This window comes from Tachysurus fulvidraco, chromosome 17 (assembly GCF_022655615.1).
Source record: "Tachysurus fulvidraco isolate hzauxx_2018 chromosome 17, HZAU_PFXX_2.0, whole genome shotgun sequence".
In the NCBI taxonomy this organism is placed as follows: domain Eukaryota; kingdom Metazoa; phylum Chordata; class Actinopteri; order Siluriformes; family Bagridae; genus Tachysurus; species Tachysurus fulvidraco.
Genome location: NC_062534.1, coordinates 10,740,362 through 10,766,136, shown reverse-complemented (window position 1 = coordinate 10,766,136; position 25,775 = coordinate 10,740,362). Strand labels below are relative to the sequence as shown.

General features: G+C 39.6%; 1 protein-coding gene across 6 annotated transcripts in view; it reads left to right on the top strand.

Annotated features, from left to right (window-relative positions):
• The window catches only part of diaph2 (diaphanous-related formin 2), a 185,830-nt gene extending 160,433 nt beyond the window's left edge, over nucleotides 1–25,397 (top strand). For 5 of the 6 annotated variants that reach the window (XM_027135703.2, XM_027135707.2, XM_027135706.2 and 2 more), the window contains 2 exons: nucleotides 16,720–16,812; nucleotides 23,771–25,397. In XM_027135703.2, coding sequence (XP_026991504.1) covers nucleotides 16,720–16,812; nucleotides 23,771–23,835 — 158 coding nt within the window. In that variant the 3' untranslated portion in view covers nucleotides 23,836–25,397. Of the gene's footprint in view, nucleotides 1–16,719; nucleotides 16,813–17,137; nucleotides 17,489–23,770 lie in introns of those variants that run through there. The other variant, XM_027135708.2, reaches the window with a different exon arrangement.
• The last annotated feature ends 378 nt before the right edge of the window (nucleotides 25,398–25,775 follow it).

Below are 25,775 nucleotides of genomic sequence, written 5' to 3'. Positions count from 1 at the left end.
TTTATAAGCCAGCAATAATATTTTATAATCAGAAGGAAACTTGAATTAGAAACTTGAGTGCAGTGTGGATATGATTGGAGTGATGTGTTTATATATTCTGGTTCTAGGTAGGACTCTAGCTGCTGCATTATGAAGTAACTGAGCTTGTTTATGATCCTAATGGAACATCCATACATTAAAACATTACAATAACCCTAAACAAAGCATGCATTAGTATTTGTGTCATATTGTGTCAAGAAATATATGTCATATTTCTTAGCTTAGCAATATTTCTGAGATTAAAGTAGGCTAAGCTAGTGATAGTCTTTTATATTATTTTATAGAGTTTGAAATGAAATGAAATACTGGAGTAAATAATCACACTAAGGTTTTATTTTTAACAGTCCTAGCTACAGATAAAGGGTGCTGACTGTGTATTCACTATGATCTAATTTTATACTAATTAGTTTACTAAAACAAAGTTTCTGAGTGTTTCTACATTTTTGTTTACCTTGGGGAACAGACACAGTCTGTATATTGTGAACCCTGGTGTGGCAAACTGAATCCGGTGCCACTATTAATGCTTTGGGCTGTCGATCAGTTGAGGAAAAATTATTAATCAGTGTAAGACTATAAAAAAAGGAACTTGCAAGACAGAAGACACCTTTGAGTGACGTGAGCAGAATTGAAAGACGTGTGTGTGCGCGTTTTGAACACATGAGAGGTGTGTGTGCGCATTTTTTTGTTTTTTTGTGTTTTTGAATGTCAAGATAAACAGCAAGTTAATGTGCAATCCAGGGAACTTGGGTGTTACAAGGGAGTCACAAGCTATTTTGAGTGAGTAAGGCCATTTTGTATCACTAAAGACATAAAACTAGTAATGCAAAGAATGGAAGTAAATACATCATAAATTAATAATAATAAATAAAAGAAAATACTGTTGATAACCTTTGAAACATAAAGGTACTGCATCAAAGTAACCTCTGTACACTGAACATGTGAACTGAAATTATGTTTGAGCATGAATTCTTGAAATGTATTTATTGTGAATGAAAACATTGCATTTTGCATTGTACAAACACACTTCATTGTTCACAAAATGTTTTGATGTGGGTTTATTTTGTATGTTGTGCATTTGTAATGTGCTAAATTTAAGTGTGACCTACCATTAGTTTGACCTACTACTTGTTGGCCTGGGGTTCACTGTCAAATGTGGTGGTTTATAATAGGACATTTGAATTTGTTTTATTTTATTCATCCTTGGAATCTGAAATCAGATTTGATGCAGATTCACTCCTGAGTTGTCTTTGTCTGTGGCTCAACAGGATTTACCATCTAGATGTAAATGGATGTAAATGGAGTTCCCTTGTCAGAATCAATTCCTACAGGGATGCCATATCTAGGAATTATTTCAGTAGTTAGCTTCTGTACTACAACTCTAGCATTTTCCTTACTACATGGGAAGGCTTCTACCCATCTGGAGAACTTATCGACCATTACCAAAAGGTATCTGAAAGGACCCTGCCTAGGCATGTGTGTGAAATCGAAAGGGAGTGTCAGGTGTGGGAAGGTGTTGATGTGTGGCACCTGATTTTGAAATGTTGTTCTGTGGCATATTAAACATCCGTCTAATATTCTATTCACGTCTGTGTGTAAGCGGAAAATACAAAAAACCTCAGATAAGTCCTGTAACACCCCTTTTCGTCCGCGATGAGTGGGGCCATGAAAGTCGCGGACGAGAAAAGGAGTACAATGTCGTGGTAGACAGACACGGCCCTTGTTATCTAGAATAACATAGGAATCAAGTCGCACCCTGACTAGTCCAAAATTCGCGGTCAGCAGGCGAAGCTGAAGCCTGCAGCCAAGGGAGATCTAAGTCAGGTAGAACAGCACTGATCATGGTGTTAACAGAGACCATGGCTGGAGATAGGTTCGGGGGGAAGTGGGCGTGAGGCCGCAGCCTGTTTAGCCATTCGGTCAGTGAAACTGTTCCCTCGCACTTCATCGGTGTCACCAGAGGAATGCGCCCTAGTTTTAACAATGGCCACAGAACGAGGCAGATGACAGGCGGTAATTAAATCCTGCACTAACGAGGCATGGGAGATAGGCTTGCCGTCAGCTGCAGTGAACCCACGAGATTGCCAGATGCGGCCAAAATCATGAGCTACTCCGAAGGCTTAACGAGAGTCAGTGTAAATAGTGACGTCAGCGTCCTCAGCAAGAACACAGGCATGAGTGAGAGCGAAGAGTTCAGCTGCCTGCGCAGAGGAGAAAGGGAGAGAAAAAGATTCAAGGACAGTGTTAGGTAACCGACAAACAGCATAGCCACAAAGATAAACACGATCACTAGGTTTGGAGCAAGAGCCATCTACAAAGAGGACATCACCTGTCTGTAGGGAACGGAGGAGAGGTCAGGGCGGATGCTAGTGGCATTGACTATTTCAGTAAGGCAATCATGATCAGAGTCACCCATACAATCATCCTGTGCTACAGTGTCGAGAGAGGATGATGGACGTACAGTTAAATGATCAGTGGCTAATAACACGGTCTTATATCCTGAACGTCGCTGGGATGACATGTGCTGTGTGTTTAAATTGCGTAAAATTTGTGTTATCTGATGTGAGGTGTGTAAGATCAAAGGATGAGATAAAATGATCTTTTCAGCATCAGTTACCATCAGAGCACAGGCGGCAACAGCACGTAGACAGGCAGGCAAACCCTGAGCCACAGAGTCGAGGGATTTAGAAAGAAACGCACAAGGTTGCATGTTAAACAACATGTTAGGACCGCTGAGTGTCCATAATAACTTGTATAATAACTTCCTTGAGCCCTGAGAGAGTTCATAGCCCAGGTAGCGGACAGTGTTCTGGCAGAACAGGAGTTTTGACTTGGACACCTTAAAACCTTTCTCAGCCAGGTGTGTGAGTAGAGCCAGGGTCGCTGCCACCAGGTCGTCATCTGCATATTGTAAGACCACTGAGTCTGGGGGAAGGCAGAGGCTTGACAGGGCGTTCTTGACCGTGGTCGCGAAGACCGCTGGGGAAATAGATGTAACCCTGTGGCAACCTGGTCCAAGTATACTGCTGTCCCCTGTGTGTGAAGGCAAAGAGTGGCTGTGTGTCTTTCCCTACAGGAACATTAAAGAAAGCAGAACAAAGTTCAATCACAGAAAAGACTCTATGTGTACATGGAATAGAGGCTATAATTGAGGATACATCAGGGACAATTGGAGCAACAGGAATGACAAGGTCGTTTATTTTACTCAGATCTTGGGTGAATCTCCAAGAGCCATCTGGTTTTGGAACAGGATTGACAGGAGTGTTGTAGGGACTAACACATGGCGTTACCATCCCCTGTAAAAGAGAATGAAGAATAACGTCAATTCCTGCGACTTTCTCATGAGACAGAAGATACTGTTTAATATACACAGGTGTAAGGTGTTTAATTCTGGCCTCATAAGGAGGACAGGAAACGCAGCCCACGTCATCCTTGTGTTCCGCCCACAAAAAGATGTAACACCTCCATTGATTTAGCTGTTACTCTGAGGGTTCAGAATTTTGACCTGTACTGATACACATTCATGAAACAAATGAACTTTTACAATCGTTTTATTTTTAAATCTGCAAGTGCCCACACCCCGCCCACCCAGACAATGAACAAACCCAAAAGCAAGCGTTGGCCCCTTCTTCCTTTTCCCTCCAAGTCAATGAGTCCGTATTCAGTTTTTCTGATAAGTGATAATGTTTGTGGGCTGAGATGAGCTTGAAATCCAAACGGTTATTTGAGTGCGATGCAATGTTTTTAATCCCCTGATCCGTAGTGAAAGAGACATTTGTGACCCAAAACAAGCAAAAATAATCAAAAGTCCTTTCTAGAAAGAAAACAAACAACTAACATTAGTATCTTTTTTAACAACAAACCAGGAGGAATACATGGTAATCCATACTTTCAAATGAGCAGAAACTCAGAGTTCTCAATTAGGACTTTAACAACAAAGGTAACAAGGTAGCTTGATTGGAAACCATGAGGCTTCCCTCTACCAACAAATTTGCTTCTATGGTAGGTCAGCTTATATGCTGGTTACCTCCCGGCACTAGTGCCCCCAAGCTGCTCCCAGAGGTACTACAACCCTGCTTGCAGCTACCCTTAAGAAATCAACAAACATAAAAGGAACAAAACACAAAAGAAACCGTTAACACCTTGTCTGTTACATACCCCTCCCCATGGACTAAAAATTTGACCCATGGCAAATTTTTAAATTCTGGGTATGATACGAGTCTACCTGAGTAGGATCAGATAACATGGCAACCTTGTAATTTACAGGACCTAGTTTTTTTTACAATTTTAGCTGGGCCTTTCCATTTTGGTGAAATCTTAGCCATAAAAGCATCATCTGCACACGAGAGAGGGTGTGTACGCACCCAAACTAAATCACCCTAAATGAAGTTTTGAGCTCTTCTATTAAGGTTGTAGTATTTTCTTTATTTAGATTGTGCCTTCTCTACGTTCTCTCTTACTGACTCGTATAGGGATTTTTGGCGTTCTAGAATACTATAGGCTGGTTGGTCAGTATCTGGTGGATTCTGTAAAGCTCTCTGCAGCGGACCTTTCAATTGTCGTCCTAGTGCAATCTGAGCAGGTGTGTACCCAGTACTTTCGTGCCATGTGGTATTTAGTGCAAATCTGAATTCACATATCCACTGATCCAAGGTACGGTGGTTTTGTTCGACGTACATGGCAATCATAGTCTTCAAATTTCGATTGACCCGTTCAGTGAGGTTTGACTGAGGGTGGTATGCGGTTGTGAGTTTTTGTGTTACTTGCCACTGCTTACATACTTGGTCCAAGAGGTTTGAGGTAAATTGTGTACCTCTATCAGACACAATGAAGGCTGGTGTTCCCCATCTTGTGAAAATCTCCTCTATAAGAATTCGTACAATGATTGTAGCCTTAGCAGCTCTCATGGGGAAAACCTCTACCCATTTTGTGAAATAGTCGACTATAACCAGAAGATACTCATTCTGCCGGGTGCTCTGTGGAAATGGTCCCATGATGTCTATGCCCAGCATATATCCAGGCTCGACTATGGGCACACTTTGTAGACCACCTGCAGGTTTTAAGTTAGTGGGCTTATGCTGTTGACATTTCTTACAGTTTTTGCAGTGCTGCCATACATCAGTACGTATCGGTGGCCAATAAGCAAATTCTAAAAGTTGCATTAGAGTTTTGAATTTACCCAAGTGACCACTCAGGGGGCTGTCATGTGCATAAGTCAATATTACTTCCTTCAGTTTTGCAGGGACTACAATTTGAAGCCTTTGGCCTTCTTTAGAGTCTGGAAGGCTCCTAAATAACACTTCATTTTTAAAAACGTAGTGCGTTCTCTTAAGATCTGTGTTTTTTTGGGTCTTGGCTTCAACTATGATCTCTTGGCACTCTGTGTCATTTTTTTGTTCATCAGTGATTTCTGACAAATCCAATGGCAGATCACAAATGACGGCATTAAAACCACGCTTTGCTGGAGTGTGCAACAACACAGCCGGTGATTCAGCCTCATCTCTCCTGGATAACGCATCTGGCACAACATTACATTGTCCTTTTCGATACCGTACAGAAAAGTGGTATCCTTGTAGTCTTATCGTCCATATTTCCAGTCTGGATGAGGGTTTTGGATGTTGGAAAAGCCAGACTAAGGATGCATGATCAGTGATCACCTCGAAAGCTCTGCCTTTTAAGTAATGATGCCACTTTTCTACAGCTCATACTACTGCTAGACATCCTTCTCTGATGTCGAATAGGATTTCTCAGCACCTTTGAGCAAGCGGGAGGCATAGGCAATAACTCTCTCTTGTCTATCCACTTCCTGAGTCAAAACAGCTCCCAAACCCACATCACTTGCATCGGTCTGTACTTACTCATAAAAAACATCAAAGTTAGGTGTAACTAAAACAGGTGCTCTAGTGAGATCATCTTTGATGAGGTCAAATGAACGTTGACACTCGTCCGTCCACTTCCACTTCACTCCTTTCCTCTTCAATGCGTGTAAAGGTGCTGCTTTAGTGGAGAAATCAGGAATAAACCGATGGTACCAAGCTGCCAGACCAAGAAATCTCTGTACTTCTTTTAAGGACTTGGGAGTTGGGTATGTTCTGATTGCATCCACTTTGTCTGAATTCACCTTGACTCCATCTGCTGTGATGGTATGGCCTAAGTAGTCAAGTGAAAAACAGATAAACTTACACTTCTTGAGGTTCAGAGTGAGTCCGGCCTTGTGCAGACTACAAAACACTTGTTTAAGATGGTGCAGGTGCGTTTGGATGTCAGGAGAGTAGACAATAATATCATCGATATAGACCATGCAACATTTGTTCTTATGCTCTCGGAGAACTTGTTCCATTAGTCGTTGGAAAGATGCTGCAGCGTTTTTCAGGCCAAATGGAAGGCAAAAGAATTCATCTAGCCCTGAAGCAGTAATGAAGGCGGTCTTTTCCATACTTGCAGGATCCATTTCAACTTGCCAGTATCCACTCTAAGTCCAATGTGCTGAACACCTTGGCTCCTTGGAGAGAATCAAGAATATCTGATCTGAGGCATTGGATACGCATCGAGGTGGGTTTTTGCATTAAGACCACAGTAATCAATGCATAACCGGGATCCTCCATCTTTTTTATCTACGACCACCACTGGTGAAGCCCACGGAGACGTAGAAGGTTTAAATGATATTTAGCTGAAGTAACTCCTTAATCTGTTCTTCGATAAAGTCATTTTTAGTCTTAGAAACTCTGTATGGTCTCTTCCTTAAAGGAAATTCATCAATTGCTCTAATCTCAGGCTTAATAAGGTTAGTACGCCCTAATTTTTGGGTAAATACTAAAGGCCAGTCACACATGAGAGCTTTCAACTGATTCTTTACCTCATTCGCCACATGCGAGTCTTCCACTGCTTGGTTGATCAGCTTCAACTTCTCCTCCTCGTGAATCATCGCGTCTTCTCCTTGTGCAGCATAAAACCGGGCAGCAGCGTGCTCGTGCATTTTATTAAAACACATAGGATGACTGGCGTTAGCATCGGGCAAGTATATACGGGAAGCATTGAAATTGATGGTTAGTTTGGCTTCTTTGAGGAAATCCAATCCTAAGATGACAGGAACAGCCAAGTTTTCATCGCCCATCACATAAAATGTGACCTCATGTTTCACTCCATATACTTCCCATTCCCAGAGTACTTTGCCCTGGGTTTCCTGACTCTGGCCATTAGCAAGCATGAATGTTTGAGCACTTCTGATCAATTGTTCATTCTTCTTCTTCAATCTCTGCCATACATCTTGCTTCGACAATGAAAAGGTGCTTCCTGTATCAACTACAGCATTGAAGTATGAATGATTTAAGATTATGGGAGCTTGCAGTACATTGTTACAATGAGAGCTAAAAGTGGGATCCATAAGCATGAGGTGATTCGGTTGAACCTTTCCACCTGAAGATTTCTTCTTCTGCTCCTCATCTTTTCCTTGACTCCATCTTCTCTTGCTCTCTGCCCAGTCCTTCTCAATTTGCGTGCCGAGACGAACCAAATCATCAATTGTTTTTGCTGTTCCCCTCAACAGCGAAGCCAATCGGGGATTGCAGTTTCTCAACGTTGCTTGCACTAGCTCATTTTCAGTCATTATAGGGTTAATCTTTAATGATATCGCTCTGTAGTTAAAAGCAAAGTCTCTTATACTTTCGCTATCTGTTTGTCTGTAACTTGCCAACTTCTGAGCAGCAACTTCTTTGTGGTCTTCATTCAAAAACGAAAAAAGGTACTTTTTTTTGAATGAGAGCCAATCTGTAATATTTTGCTTCTCTGCTTTCCACCAGCTCTTAGCAGTACCCTTAAGACTCACAGATAACGCTGCTAACAACTCTTCACAATGCATAGGTCTCAATTCATTGTACTCTTCAAAATGATCAATGAAATCAATGGGGTCTTCTGAATCCAAATGACTAAAAGTAGGAAATTCAAGCTTAACAGTAGATGGGAGATGCTGAAGAAAGATATGATACTTGCTTTGTGGGGTCTTGAGGAACTGAAGCGATCCTGGATGGTATTTGAGACATCTTATAAGAAGCAGTAGTGCTAGAATGCACAGGAGTGGGCATGATGGGTTTAATAGCTTTGAATTGTTGCTCCAGTTGTCTAACTTGCTGCTTTAAACAATCAAAAACGCTCTGACTCAGTTCATCAATTTTGAAATAACATTGCTGTTTGATACGATCCAGCTCTCTCTGTAAACAGTAGCTAATTCTATCTTCGCAGGCTTTTAACTTTGTGCTCATTGTTTCTGTGGTGATGAGTTCACTGACTCTGTGCTCAAGATCAACAAGATGCTCTTCGATACTACACATGCGTTGGGCATTTTCATCATTGCCACCTTGTAGCTCATCTTCATGATACTCAATAGGTGGAGGGGGTAATGGTAAGTTGCCAGATTTAACTATATGCTCACCACCCTCTCTTTCTTCCTCCTCTGAATCTAAATACAACTTACTAAACGTATCTGTGAGATTTGTTACCGGATCTCTACGCTCCACCAAAGCTTCACCTGAATAATCAGTGCTAGGTGCTGCGCTATCTTCCATGGCAGATGATGGTTGATTGTTTACAATATTTGTTCATGAACATACATCAGTACAGTCAAAATTTATATTTTTAACACAAGGGACTCCGTAAAGTTCAATTAGGAGCGTTCCTGTTCGGGTGCCATTCTGTAACACCTCCTTTGATTTAGCTGTTACTCTGAGGGGTTCAGAATTTTGACCTGTACTGATACACATTCATGAAACAAATGAACTTTTACAATCGTTTTATTTGTAAATCTGCAAGTGCCCACACCCCACGCCCCCAGACAATGAACAAACCCAAAAGCAAGCGTTGGCCCCTTCTTCCTTTTCCCTCCAAGTCAATGAGTCCGTATTCAGTTTTTCTGATAAGTGATAAGTGATCCTTTCTAGAAAGAAAACAAACAACTAACATTAATATCTTTTTTAACAACAAACCAGGAGGAATACATGGTAATCCATACTTACAATTGAGCAGAAACTCAGAGTTCTCAATTAGGACTTTAGGAATTAGGACAACAAAGGTAACAAGGTAGCTTGATTGGAAACCATGAGGCTTCCCTCTACCAACAAATTTGCTTCTATGGTAGGTCAGCTTATATGCTGGTTACCTCCCGGCACTAGTGCCCCCAAGCTGCTCCCAGAGGTACTACAACCCTGCTTGCAGCTACCCCTAAGAAATCAACAAACATAAAAGGAACAAAACACAAAAGAAACCGGTAACACCTTGTCTGTTACAAAGAAGAAGGAACAGACTCTAGAGCGGGAGAGAGAGCAGGGAGAGAACAGACAGCGTTAACTGCAGCAGCGTCATGTGGAAGTACACAGTCAGAGAGAGCGAGAATATCCGGAACAGAGGTATCGGAATCTCTAAAAGCTATAGAGAGTCCCAGGAGACTCATAAGATCACGGCCAAGGAGGTTAAAGGTCGAGCTCCATTCCTCCTAAATGTTGCCACACCTGTCTAAATCGAGTTCAAAACACGGAGGTGGACTCTCCTTTTTTCCTGCTTACAGTTAGTATCCTGAGAGAGATCATGATTAGCATGTCTAATATTAAGCAGATATTTAGTGAGCTGCCGACGCAATTGGTCTAAAGCATCTTTATTATCCTTCCAAAAATACGTGGAAACAACTTGAGTTTGAGTTCTTTTTCTTCCTCCTTTTTGTTATATTTACTGCTTCATCATTCTGAGGTTTTAACACAGGGACTTGTTCAATTAGTTTTTCTCATCATACTGGTCTCCTAATTTATTCTGAAGAATAAATCGATAATCTGCTCCTGTAAGCTGACAGTTACGAGAACTCTTAATTAGCATATCAACAAAATGTAATGGTTATCTGGCGAAGTAGGCCGATTAGAGGCCAACGAGACCTTTTTTCTTTTTCTTTAGAGTAAGCTGGCGGTTCAACACTCCCACTGTGGATCTCCTATACCCTCAAAAATCATGTGGTATGTGGAGGCTAAATAACCTGGATCAAAGGTACCATCACGTGGGTATGGTGGAATCTGAGGATTGGCCTCAGTCCAGCCAGCCAAATTCTCAACAAATGGTTGTGCATAATATCCTAAACCACATCGTATCATCCAATCATACGGTGTTTCACCAGGCATAGGCTTGGGATACGAGTTCCCCATTATGAACAAAAAAAAATATTACAACAGGCAAAGAAAAGAGGCGCGGAGAAGTCAAGAGAGGAAATATATATATATAGTGCACTCTTCTTAGTTTTTCCTGTCAAAACTAAGGATAACCTTCTTGGCTTTCTCAAACGAAACCAAGAATAACCTTCTTGGCCTTCTCAAACGAAACCAAGGATAAATATCCCATCAAAATGGGATAACTTCTTCCTAGTAATACTGCCAACCAGGTAGTCAATCAGACATGTCTTACCTGGTCGAGAGTATCACGTCGGGGTCATCAAACTGTAAGAAAGATTCCTCCTTGCACTTGTCCGCATCTCTTTACCTCTGCAAAACAATAGGAGCGCTCCAGAGCACTGAGAGAACAAACCACACGAGTGAAATCAAATCTGGTTTATTCCAAACAGCTTTTCAAAGAACTCAGCTACAGAACAGAATATATACGCAATGAAAATACAGTAAGCTATGGTGTATGAGATAAGGCGGGGGCTAAGTTTTATCAACATAGATAGGGATATTCCAGAATGCTGCTTCCTCACAACTCTTATCCAAGCATTGAAGGTCAGAAAGCCTGTACATGAGCAAAGAAAAACTGAGTGTCCTGCGAGTAATCTCACAAGCAGGTCAACCTATCTTGTTTTCTTCATCCTGTCAAGAGCACTAAAAGAACAGATAGACTCAAATTAAGAACATTAAATCAGAAGAGGTGAAGATGACATATAACACAGAAATACATTTTTATATGACAGAGATTTCCTCGTTTCTATTCCCTTAAGATTATGATTACGTTATCAGCAAGCCTTACCATCCTGCTTATGTTTGCAGAAACACAGGGTACAAAAACAAGAAATCAAGAACACGCTTATCACAGGTCAGCATGACCAGAGTGTGGAGAACATTCCTTTCGACAGATGAAGAGAAATATGGAAAGAAAATGAAATAAGCACAAGAATTAATTACCATAAAGAAAATTCATTTCAGCACCATCTCAGTTTCAAGCCCCTGATAACGGGTTACATCAACTGCTCAAACAAGTACAAGGAGACTTGGACATGTTAAAACGATCTATCCAGCAACAGGAGAACATTTTTGCAGAACTTGAGAACGCACTTCAGACACAACAGTAACCTCCCCTTTGTTTAATTAAAGTGCGTTCTCTTATTCAGCAGCTCCAAGAGGAAGTTCAACAGGACCTTGAAACCACCTGCAAGAATCTGAAAGATAGTCAAGATCAGCTTAGAGAAGAGTTTCATCAACATAAAATACAGATGGATGAGTTGTTGTAACACTCAAATGTTTCAGTTTCACTTTTCTGAAGATCTTCAGACACGGATATGAATGTTGACTTCTCAACCACAAACAGTACCTTCAACTCCCACTGGTATTTATGCCTCCTCAAGCTCAGTAGCTATTGTAGATATACTCACTCCCACAGCTAAAAGAGATCATCTCCGACTCACCTTTCCCACATTTGGAAAACGATACAGATTCCTTGAACCTGTCTGGCATGGTGTCATGATTTCCTGGCATTACATCTTTTAGCAGATTATGATTTTCTGGTTAGAACTCTGGTAGCTGCATTTTGGACTAACTGTAGCCTATTTATTAAAGAGGCAGGACAACCACCTAGTAATGCATTACAATAGTCCAGGTCATGAATGCATCAGATAAAAATAGGATGTTTCTTAGCTTGGCAATATTTAAGGCCTTCTTTGTAATATGAATTTTAAAAGACAAGTTTCTGTCTAATATAATACCAGGTCTTTCAAGGTTGAGCTAGTAGTTACAGTACATCCGTCTAAATGGAAGTTGAATTGTGAGAGCTAAAATAAGTAGTATTTCTGTCTTATCAGAATTTAACAACAGTAAATCTAAAATCTTCAAAATGGTATCGATCAGACAGGCGGGACCTAAACCAACTTAAAGCCTGTCCCTGATTACCTGCGTTATTTTCTAAGCAATTTAGGAGAATGTTTTGATTTATAGTGTTGAATGCAGCACCAAGGTCAAGCAGAACTGATATTGAGTTGCAGTCTTGGTCTGAAGCTAAGAACAAGTCATGTCTAACTTTAACAATTGCAGTTTCTATGCTATGATTGGGTCTGAAACCTGAGTAAAACTCTTCAAATGTATTGTCCTCCTGTAAGAAGGAGCGCAGTTGAAAAGACACAACCTTTTATAGTATTTTAGACAAACTATTTTGTTCCTGATACTTTATTAGTGACGAAAGTCATAATTTCCTCACAAGAGAACTGTGATGGAATAGTGTTTTCAGATATCAGATTTTTCAGTAATCTAGCCACAGTGCTAAATAAAATCCTGGGATAGTTTTGGTTATTTTCTATGAGTTTCCTAAGGTGCTCAACCATAGCATCTTTTAGAGCCTGTCTATATTGTAGCTGGACATACTCTCCTTATAAGCAATTCTATCTACTGGCATGTCACCTGCTGAACTCCATCTGAGTAGGAAAATCCACAGCCCATTGGATAAACTATTGCATGGTCACAATCTTGCACCTTCTGGTCCTTCTTATGATATTATGTTATCGGAACTTCAAAAAAAGGCCAAAGAAAACTGGCAGAAAGCACGGAGGACGCAGTTAAGAAATTTTAACATGAACAGACAAGACCTCTCATTCAATGAAAAAAAAAGAGTCTGCGTCCGCAACTTTTCTCAGTCCAATTCACAACAAAGTTTTACTGCCAAGTTGGCTCAGAAATGGAAAGGACCTTATTGCATTATCCAGCAGCTGGGACCACTGAATTATATAGTGGCATAAAGTCTACAAGAGAGGATGTGCGTAATGTAAATGTATGCAATCTAAAGCCCTGTTTTCTAGTGCAGAGGAAATGAAGTCGGTTGGAGTTCTTGCAAATGACCTCTGATGAGAAAGATTTACTTTTATTTTAACCAACACTTTTTTCACTTACAGTACAAGAACTCTTTTTGTGAGTCTGTATTCATTCAAGCAGTGTTCAATTTGCTGCTAATGTTCTGCATGTAGCCACTGGAAGAAGCATCATATCAACTGGGCTTATATCAAGATGTCGTTACTGAACTGGTATGCTCTGATGGCCAACCACACACAAACGCCGCAGATACATAAGCTGTATTCCTTTTGTGCATTAACATGTTGCATGTTCCTCAGAGTATTACTAATTAGAATTTTGCCAGTGAATATAGTACAACCCAAATTTCTGAAATATTGGGACGTTATTTAAATAAAATGAAAACTAAAAGACTTTGAAATCACGAGACAATATTTTATTCACAATAGAACATAGATAACATAACAAATGTTTAATGGGAGAAATTGTACTCTTTTATCTACTAAATGAGCTCATATAAAATTTGATGCCTGCGACAGGTCTTATAAAAGTGGCACAGAGGCAATAAAATGGCAGAAAAAGCAAGAGATTTCTAAAAGATTCATCTGGAAGAACATCTGAAAACATTAAGTTAATTGATATCAGGTCTGTAACATGATTAACTATAAAAGGGATTTCTTAGAGAGGCAGAGTCTCTAAGAAGTAAAGATGGGCAGAGGCCCTCCAATCTAGGAAAGCATGTGTAAAAAAGATTGTGGAATACTTTAAAAACAATGTTTCTCAACATCAGCTTGTGAAGGCTTTGCAAATCTCATCATCTACAGTGCATAACATCATCAAAATATTCAGAGAATCTGGAGAAATCTTTGTGCATAAGGGACAAGGCCAAAGGCCTTTATTGGATGCCTGTAATCTTCAGTTCCTCAGATGCCACTGCATCACTCATCGGCATGATAGTGTCAGTGACATTACTAAATAGACCAAGGAATACATCCAGAAACCATTGTGGGTAAGCACAATCCACCGTTCTGTCAGCAGATGCCAAATAAAGCTCTATCATGCAAAAAGGAAGACATATGTAAACGTGGTCCAGAGCACCATCGTATCTTTTGGGGTAAGGCTCATTTAAAATGAACGTTTTCAAAGTAGGCCATGGCCAGACGAGTCCAAATTTAACATTCTTGTTGGAAATCACGGACACCATGTCTTCCAGGCTACAAAGGAGGGAGGCCTTCCACTGTGTTATCAGTATTCAGTTCAAAAGCCAGCATCTTTGATGGTATGGGGTGCATACTGTAAGTGTATATGGTATGGGCAGCTTGCATGTTTTGAAAGGCACTGTGAATGCTGAAAGGCATATAAAGGTTTTTAGAGCAACATATGCTCCCCTCAGACAACATCTATCTAAGTGAAGGACTTATTTCAGCAGGACAATGCAAAATCAAATTGGCCTGCCTGAAGGCCAGATAATTTATGACCCTATAACCGTGTTACCTTCACTGCTAAACGATTAACCCACAAGCTGTGCTCTTTCTTGTTTATGCCAGTCGTAATTATTTAGTCTTTATGAAGATAACTATAAAAAGATTTTTAATAATCCCACATTACATTTATTTAATATTTTTCTCTTTGTGGTAAATGCAACAAAATATAATGTAATTATATTTTCTTTCTTTTTTCTTTTTTCTCTATTTCATATGATGTGATGTCTGCCTGACTCTATGGAAGCATGACCCAATTATACATTGTTAATAGAGCAGTTTCAGGTCACTTCCTATTTTAGTTATTGCTATCTTGTATTTGGAAGTCTTGCTCTGACTGTCTGCAAGGACTTTAGTCTTGGCCTTTACTGAAGATGAATTGAGCTACAGGTAAAATAAGGGCAAATTGATCAAAATGTCAGGAGCTCTCTGTGGTGATTAGGATTCCAAGAAGAAGGAAATGCAGAAGTGGCTTTGAAAAAGCTTCCAGAGACATTTCTATATATTTTTTATTACTACAACCAAACTGCAAAATATGTGTACTAGAGGCTCTGGTGAGTGGGGACTTGTTGGGACATTAAAAATCATTTAGGATAGTGTTGCATTTGTAAACTAACAGGACCTCAGCGGCTTTGGCAAATTTGGCAGACACAGTTGAAACCAGGCAGACAGGGACCAGGGAGCAGATTACCCAAGCCATGCATGGTCTGCTAAATTTTTTCATGAAGAGCATCTATATACTGTAGTTATTTTTAAATCTGGGCTGCCCACCAATATGCAATGTGCCTCAGGAATTTGCATTACATTATTTGCATTATATATAGTTCATTCATCATTTTGTTCTTATTTTTTTTTATGTTCAAGTCAAATTTATTTGTATAGTGATTTTAACAATGGACATATGTATATAATGCTTTTATTCAATGTTATATGTGCAACATGAAAATAAAACTCACTCTTCTAGTCTGTAAGGTTTGCAACATCATGGAGTATATAGCATTTTTTCAAATAAATAAATAGATTAAGATTAAGGTCTAGTTAGATGATTCAGATGAAGGATCAGTATTTTGCATTCTTGAGAGTACTATGAGGGGGCACAGTGGCTTAGTGGGTAGCACGTTCGCCTCACACCTCTGGGTCAGGGTTCGATTCACGCCTCCGCCTTGTGTGTGCGGAGTTTGCATGTTCTCCCCGTGCCTCGGGGGTTTCCTACGGGTACTCCGGTTTCCTCCCCCGGACCAAAGACATGCATGGTAGGTTAATTGACATCTCTGGAAAAATTGTCCATAGTGTGTGAACGCGTGAGTGAATGAGAGTGTGTGTGTGCCCTGCGATGGGTTGGCACTCCGTCCAGGGTGTATCCTGCCTTGTATCATGCCCATTTTCATGCCCGATGACGCCTGAGATAGGCACAGGCTCCCCGTGACCCGAGGTAGTTCGGATAAAAGCGGTAGAAAATGAGTGAGAAATGAGTGAGTGAGAGTACTATGTTTCCCTAAGATACTAAGGTTTCTAAATTCTGTAAGGTCTTCAATGCCCTTCTTGTGCCCAACCCTTCTTCCCTGCAGCCGAACAGCTCTTCATGGAGATACCTGTTTTTAAGTCACATCCCACTGCACATCAAGCCTTATTATTAACTGCTTCCACACAAGTCTTGAAAAAGAGCACTTGGTTCCCTGAGCAGAAATAACTCTTTCACCTCTAACGTTTCTCTGTGTGTTACCCAGTCATAGTTTTATAAAACTGCATTGCCTTTTTTTCTCTGAAACACTGTCCGTGTGTGTTATTCACTTATTGGGAATTTTTCTTACATATATTTGCTTGGCTTTCCCTTGGTTTTAAACTGAACCTACAGTATCTAGGATATAATTTTATTGTGTAGTCAGGGGGATAGACAAGATTTATTAATGCACTGTGTGTGTGTGTGTGTGTGTGTGTGTGTGTGTGTGTGTGTGTGTGTGTGTGTGTGTGTGTGCGCATTTTTTTTTCTGTGGCATATCGTTAATTAACTGCATTACTGCATTGTGCCAATCGAAGAAGATCCAAACAGATGAGAGAGAAACAGAGAGAGACCATGTGTTTGTGTGTATGCACCTGTGCATGTGTGTTTGCTGGCCTACAGTATATTGGTGTTTTACACATGTTTAAATTTTAACTCTCTCTCCCTTTGTGTCCTCTTTCTTCCATAGACGGAGATGAGACAGGTGTGATGGACAGCTTGATGGAAGCTCTGCAGTCTGGTGCAGCCTTCCGTGACCGCAGGAAAAGAACCCCACGGAGTGGTATGGGTCCAGTCATTAAAAATTCTATAGAAAGAATTCCTCTCTATTTGTATCAACACTAATAGGCATCTCTGAAAAGAATCAGGCATCTGCTGAAAAATGTTGCGTAGGAACAACATATATTTATTTATAACCCATCCTTAAAGGTTAATATGTCTGATTAATACATGACTTCAGTCTCTGTTTATTATGTTGCACACTGTTTTGCATATTATTCTATCTGTTATGACCTCAGCACTGCCCCTGACAGAGCCTTCTAGGCAAATGCTACTGGTGAAGGCAGTTTACTCTCACTCAGTGTTCTTTTTCTCACATTTGATTGCAGACAAAATGTCTAGAGAAGCCTACTAACTTCCTAAGTTTTCGGTGGAGTAGGCTTTGCGTCTCACCTGAGTGTCGGGATGCCATCCCTATCACTCCACTATGGCCTTAGGTTTGTTACTGATGTGGGAGTATCTGTCAAGGAGGTGTTACTGGAGCTGGCTGAGCATGTGGATCATGACATTATTGTGATTTGTGAATGATTTTGAAAGCACATTACCCAATAGTTGCCAAAAAATGGAAACTCGGGGTTACTAAATAACTTACTTACTTGGCACCTTATATCACTAATGTGTCTTGATTATAACACATGTTGTTTTTACAAATATTTTCAAATACACAGTGAGGTAAACAAGTTTCCCTGTACAATGAAATTCTTTCTTTGCTACCCACAGTAAATGCCAAGACACATAATACACACACATACATACATACATACATACATACATACATACATACATACATACATACATACATACATACATACATACATACATACATACATACGTATGCACGAACATAATAAATAAAGCTCCAGGAATAGACATAAAGATTACTGGACATTTCTGCTATGTATGCTACTTTTAAAATAAGATTAAAATAGAGCAACCATATTGTGTTCCAGGTTGTTCAATCATAGGCATTTTGTTTTTAATAAGGGTTGATAGATTTTTCTCTGTATAATAACCTAAATGTTCTTATTTAGAACACGAAAAAGTGGGGGATTTGTTGTGGGTATCTAGGATAATGGAGGACCACCTAAACTTTCATGGAGACTGCAATGGAGAAGAGAAGGCATTGGGCTACAGAAATATGTAGGCAACCAAAATGGGAGGGCATGCTAAAAAAGTTGACAGCCAAGTCATTCCAAGCGGAATTGACTATTACCAGATCTATCCTACAAGGGTGGTAGAGACTTGGTCTCAAATAACCTGGTTGCCTCCATGCTATAGCACAAGTATCCACCAGAGGATATTATAGAGGTAATCCAAATAAGATTGGTGGTGATTTTTTTTGTTTGGCCAGCACTGTATTTATCCTGCTATACTTACCTGTTCATGAAGGAGGACAAAGCCTGGAGGACATAAGAAGTCAAATAAATACTTTCTGACTACATGTGGCACAAAGAATGTTATTTGAGTTAGGGCTAGAAGGCCATGGTTATGACAAACAGCTATTTCTTATAAAGCTAAATGTACTGTATCTAAGCAACCTGACTCCATTTTATCATTCCATGTTAAGTGTGTGGACTTTGTCTGTGCACAGTGAATTTTTACAACCAAAGGACTGGATTTTGGCTAGCGAAAGTTGGATGTAACAGTAGTGGAGTATCTGCGGGATGGGAATAAATGAAGAACAGCTGCATCACTCCAGCCTATCACTGGGTTTTGGTTGCTACAGGTCCCTGGCCAGGTGTTGGATGGGGTGGAACCAGCAATACCTAGAGCTTGCAGGGAGGCATTGGAGGTTCATCCTCTACAGAACTGGCAAAGAGGCTACAGATTTCCAGTCATCAGTCTCTCGGCTTCAGTAAAGAAAGAGTTGGGGAAGTTTTAAAGATACAGTATTACATGTGAACATGTGAACTATGTGAAAGTATCTCACTGGGCTGTGCTAAGAATAATAAAGGCTTGAATGTGGTCAGAATTGTTTGGTACTGACTTTGGAATGCGGGAAGTCTCTGTACAAGGTTCCTATTGGGAAACATACAGCAGATTTACAGTGGAGACTTCTCCATGCTACAATAGCTACAAACAGACAGGAGGCACAGCTGAATCCAGCAGTGGGGAGGTCGGATATTTTGTGGGGTTGAAGACACAGTTGACCACTTGTTTATCTATTGTGTGAGATTAAGAGGCCCGTTTAGTTTTTTTAGAGAGCTGTTCTGAAGGCTTGTGAAACCTTTTCCCACAAATGCTACATTAGTGGTCCTAAATATAGATATCATGAAAGGCTGAAAATGTACTTATTGAATTTCCTTTTGGGTTCAACAAAGAAGGCCATTTGGAAGACTCTGAAAAATAAGATGTTATGGATAGGCTCAGTTCATGCAGAGAAAGTGTTTAAAGGTATGGTGACTGCACAAATTGAGTATAATTATTTTAATCTAGTAAGTAATATTCAAGGATTTTCTGAAGTACTGTATGGACTGTAAGCGAACTATTTTGTGAAGTTGGGGATGATAAATTGTTAATTTTAAAATCCAAGATTTATTGATTTAATAACAAAAATAAGGTAATTAATTGGGGATATTTTTCAGTTCTTTTTTTTTGTCAAACTGTTAAAATATGTTATTTATTGACTTCATAAATGCTAAATGTAAACAAAATACTATGGATCCTGCAGTGACCAGGTGCTAATCATGCCAGTGCAAAGAAGCTATGTTTATTGGCCTCCACTCTAAATGTATTAGTTTCTCCTGACCTGAGATGCTATTTTAAAAAGATTTTACTGAGTAAGTGCTGGAGAGAGGCTTTTTGCACTAACTAAAGCTTTTGATAAAGGGACTTGTTTTGATACTTTTTGTCTTAAATAATGGATTAATAATAATTAAATAAGTGCTTAATCTTTTAACTGTGGTAAAAACATCACATGTTTTTTTTACCTGGGAATGACTGCAGAGTAGCAAAAGGATCTTTTCTTAGTTTTTCTTGATCATGTAATATTGGTTCTGATTGAATCTAGTTTTGGCTTTTCTTCTTCTGCATGCAGCTCAGCTTTTCTTAATTTTTCATGTCTCAAAATTCAGTAGTCTATCGCATTTCTGCATTGCATTTACTCACAGAAAATCTTTCAGCTGTGGACAGTATGAAACATATATCGATCTCTGATAAGTCCTTTACAGTTTTTCCCACATCTGAAAGAGTTAGTGTGTGGAGAAGCCCCAAAGAATCTTATCTCCTGTGCTGTTGCATAAAGCATGGGGAGCATTAGTAATGGTTTGGGCTGCAATATCATGGCATTCCATAGGCCCACTGTGCTAGATGATCATGTCACTGCCAGTGATTACTGAAACATTTTGTTAAACCATGCCCACTGAAAGTTTCAAATATTATATCCTGAGGGTAGTGCTGTCATGTAACAGGATAATAAATGCACTCTTACACACAATAAGACTGGCCCTGGCTTGGTTTGATGAACTTGAAGTTTCCCATGGCGATATAAAAACTCCTGAGTCATTTTTGGGGTGTTTTGAACGAGCAAGTCAGGAAATTTCCTTCCACCAGCATGACTTACTGACCAGGTCACTGTTCGACAAGGAAATCGCCCAAAATCCCTGGATTTGTTTCTGGCATTCTTAATACAAATTAATGCTGTACTAGTTGTAACATATGGTGTTACACAATACTAATACATTTTTGTGATTGTGGTTTTATACTGTATTCAGCGGATATAAATAAATAACGATCAGGATTTTCTTCACTTCTTGGTTTCATGTCATTTCTGAAGCCAGGGTCCACAAAGAGCTTAGCATGCATGTCATTTTACTTGTTGAATGGTGTTGATCAGGTGATTGGTATAATATAATTGCCAAAACATTAGATGTACCATAGAACTCTATATAGGTCATCATCAACAAAGGAAGAAAATAGAGCACTACATCGACATCACCAAAAACAGGACTTTTCAGGACTTTTCTGTTAAAAGACCGTATGGTAGGGAAGAGGTGGCGAGCTTCTCGAAGCACTTCATTACAATGGGTGTGAGTGTGATAGGATGATAGTAGAATTATTTGGCACAGGGACAATGGTGGTTGTCTTGAGGAACGTAGGAACAACAGCGCTGCTCAGGGAAATGGGCAGAATGGTTAGAGCATCTGAGGAGCAGTCCGTGTTTGTATGCTGGAATTAGCATGGAGTTGTGGTCTGAGCATCCGAGGTGGGAGAGGGGCTCTGCATGATACATGCCAGGGATGTTTGTGTAAACAAGATTTTGTTGCACATTCTAATGGAATTTATAGAGCATTGACTTGAGATTTGCATGATTGAAATCTCTGTTGATGATAAACAGTTTGTCGGGGTAAACATTTTGCAGATCGCTAATAGCCCCATAGAGTTCATATAGAGCCTCTTTAGCATTAGGACTTTACACTCTGACAATAAAAACTGTGGTGAATTCCCGTGGTAAATTAAATGGCCTGCATTTAACAGTCACAAACTCCACTAACAATGAACAGTCGCTAGAAACAAGCACAGATTTCTTGCACCATTACGTTTTTGTCAACACACACAGCTAGCATGAGCTTTACTGCACAGAAGGTTCGCTTCAGATTTTCTTACAGATAAGCAAATACGTCATTTTTCTTTATCACTGCAGCGTCTGCATAAAAAATTATGCTTCGGTGCATCAGTTATGTCTGGCCTTTGTATGGACAGAAATATTGTAACCAATTCTGCTGGATAAATCAAATTGTATTTGCTTCTCAAATTTCTAATTTCTGGCATAAATGAGTTTGACATATATTTCCACTAGATGGTGCTTGTGTATTTAAACACTCACTCATTTAGGACATTTTTTGATTAGTTTAATTTAGATATTGTTATATTTTGATTATTTTATAATGCATATTGTGACTTCTAAACTCAACTGTTGTTTGTCCTGAGAGTTTGGTTATTTTATTTTTATCTTATGTACATCACTTCCTGTTTTTGCCATCCACATGCAAAGGATGCTATGGAATTGACAGGATTAAGGTGTTTTTTTATGTATCTAAGCCATCCAGAAAATAACTTTTAAGATATAAATATCCCTCTTAATTTACAAGCACTGAAATGTGATCTCAATTGATATCTCCTTTATTGCAGTATTATTCTCTTTTGGGCTTGTGCAGGTTGCTATGGTTCAATCCAAACTTTTTCTTTTTTAATCTCTCGCCTATTGCAATAATTACACTGCTCAAAGAAATAAAGGTAGCATTAAAAACAACACAGTGTAACTCCAAGTCAATCACACTTCTGTGAAATCAAATGATTGACAATCAGTTTCACATGCCATTGTGCAAAGGGAATAGACAACAGGTGGAAATTATAGGCAATTAGCAAGACACCCCCAATAAAGGAGTGGTTCTCCAGGTGGTGACAATTAAAATCTGCTGCTACCCAAGCTATTGGTAACTTCTAACCCAGTCCATCAATGAAAAGAGACAGTCACAGGACCACTGTTGATCCATGTTTTTGTTGTTTAGAGGTTCTGTGGAACATTTAACAAACCCAGCAAAGATTCGAAGTGTTTATTGTCATATACTGAGTGAGCAAAGCAGGTTTCCCTGAGCAATGAAATTCTTACTTTGCCATCCACAAAGAATGCCAGGACTGGACATACATACCCAAACTGTACACTATATAATGCAATATAATATTTGCAAGTGAGTGCAAATATACTATAACAATGGCAGGAATAACCCAGGTATTTAAAGCAGCAATGACATTATTAGATGTGCAAAATATAGATGGAGTGCAAATATTAATATAATATTGCAAGGAAGTCCAAATAATATAAGAGTGGCAGCAATAACATTAACAGATGTGCAACATTAAGATGGTGCTACATGAATAATATTAGCAGAATATAATGGTGGTGGTAATAGCAGCAATATAAATTACAATGTTCAAATGAGGTACTGAATATTCACAGAGATGAGTGACTGTTTAAGAGTCTAATAGCTAATGGGAAGAAGGAGTTCTTTAGTCTGGTTGTCCTACACTTTACACTCCTGTACAGTACCTCCGTCCTGAGGGTAGGAGTGTGAACAGTGTGTGTTGGGGGTGGGTGGGGTCTTTAACGATGGATGCAGCTCTTCTTTGGACACTGCAATGGTAATGATGATGATCCTGATGATCTTCTCAGCAGTCCTCACCACTCTCTGCAGACGCTTGCGGTCGTTCACAGCAGTGCTGCCATAACACGCAGTGATGCAGCTGGTCAAGACACTCTCAACAACACAGATATAGAGGTTGTGGAGGATCTTGGTTGACATGCCAAACTTCCTTAGCCTCCTCAGGAAGTACAGCCACTGTTGCGCTTTCTTAACTAGCTGGGTGGTGTTTATTGTCCAGGTGAGGTCCTCGCTGATGTGGACTCCCCGGTATATAAAGCTGCTCACCCTCTCCACTTCAAGCTCTCCGATAAACAGTGGCTGGAGTATAAAAACACAAATCTTAACATTATACAAATTTAAAAACCTGGCATGGAGGCTGCCTGATGCACTAATCCTGTGCACTGGTTTAAATAAAATTTAAATTAAATTTAAAATACCTGGCTAAAGAATTGTTTTTATTTTTTTGGCTTACATTATTTTGACCATTCTGAAATGAACTGCCAAATTATATTGAGGTGATTTTGTGAAACTGATCATATTAATGCCTTTGAACAAAAGGTCAGATATCCTGACAAAAACTTGGATTATTAGGTTTTACACAAACCGGTGGAGTCTTTGTGAGATTAAATTTGATTAATGACTAACCTAAATTTGAAGATTCATTACTTTTCATTTAGACATTATTTTATGTTCTTTCAGAGTATATCTTGTATCAGCACTTTTATACATATTTAGTAGCCATATGTAATTTTCGAATTCTTGCATCTAAATAGATGTAAATGTTCTATATCTCTCTCCTTTTTCTTCTTTTGCTTGCAGACAACCGTCACACTGGTTTGGAAAGATCACGCTCACGGCATAACACAAACACTACAGGCCGATGATCACCTGTACGTCTGTGCATGTCAGCCAAGTGCCAAAGACCTACTTTAGGAGTGGGTGCACATTGGAGGCAAAATTTATTGATAGTGAAGATTTTTGTGTGCTTTTCAGCATGGCAGGATCCTCACAACATGTACAAACACAACAATTGAAGACTACAGACAAACAGCATCACAGAATTGGTACTATTATGCTGCCTTTTGTGCGGAATGTGTGTATTCCTTTTATTTTCTCAGCGTGTTAAACAAAATCAGTAACATATTTTAAAATTCCTTCCATATTTTTGTCATTCTCCTGATTGTCATTTTTCATCTGGTGCATCCCATAATCCTAGTTGTAATTATTACATAATTGTTTGGGTATGTTCAACTTGTAGACATCTCTCTAACATCTCTTTGGCATGTCTGGATTTCTCTCTCTTTTATAACACAAAATTGTAGTTTATAAAATTATCTTTATGTATACAAAACAATCATTGCAAATGATTCAAATTCTCTCTCTACCATTATATAAAATTTGTATTGGTATTTTGTTTTCTCACTACTAGAATTCTATCTGCCATTTGTCACAGAGGTATACACAGAACTGTTTATTATTATTATTATTTTATTATTATTATTATTATTTTTGCCACACCCAATACAGTGCATTAGGAAAGTATTCACAGCACTTCACTTTTTCCACATTTTGTTATGTTACAGCCTTATTCCAAAATGGATTAAATTTATTATTTTCCTCAAAATTCTACAAACAATACCCCATTAACGACAACATGAAAGAAGTTTGTTAGAAATCTTTGCAAATTTTTTTTTTTTTTAAATCCTGTACATAAGTATTCACTGCTCTATACTTTGCTGAAGCAATTACAGCCTCAAGTCTTTTTGAGTATGATGCTACAAGCTTGGCACCCCTAATTTTGGGAAGTTTCTCCCATTCTTCTTTGCAGGACCTCTTAACCTCCATCAGGTTGGATGGGAGCGTCTGTGCACAGCCATTTCCAGATCTCTCCACAGATGTTCAAACAGGTTCAGGTATGGGCTCTGACTGGGTCAATCAAGACATTCACAGAGTTGTCCCAAAGCCTCTCTTTTGTTATCTTGGCTGTGTGCTTAGAGTCATTGTCCTGTTAGAAGATCTGAGGTCCAGAGCACTCTGGAGCAGGTTTTTATCAAGGATATCCCTGTAAATTGCTTCCCCTAAACCTGATTAGTCTACTGAAAAACATCCCCACAGCATGATGCCAGGTGATGAGTGGTGCCTGCTTTCTTCCAGACATGACAATTCCTATTCAGGCCAAAGAGTTCAATCTTTGTTTCATTACACCAGAGAATTTTGTTTATCATTGTCTGAGAGTCCTTCAGGCCACCATGTGCATGCTAAGAGTGGGTTCCATCAAGCCAATCTACCATACAGTTTGTGCTCTGACATGCACATATAAGGGTTATTCCCATCCTAAAGAAACCTGCTCTGGATCCATCAGACATCAGTAACTACAGACCGGTATCACTTCTCTCATTTCTTTCAAAAATTCTTGAACGCATTGTCTATAATCAACTGTCTGTCTATCTCTCACAGAACAACCTCCAAGATCCCAACCAGTCTGGCTTTAAAGCAGCTCACTCCACAGAGACAGCCCTTTTGGATGTCTCTGAGAAGCTACATGCTGCTAGATCAGCCAAACTGTCATCCGTCCTTATCCTCCTTGACCTTTCAGCAGCGTTTGATACGGTCAACCACAAGACTCTCTTATCCACCCTCAAAAGTCTTGGGATTTGCGGATCAGCTTGGGAATGGTTTGCCTCCTACCTGGAAGGACGCTCATATCAGGTAACATGGAGGGGAGTGACATCTGCTCCACGCAGACTCTCCACTGGCGTCCCACAGGGCTCAGTACTTGGTCCTCTTCTGTTCTCCCTGTATACTCACTCTCTTGGGGAAGTTA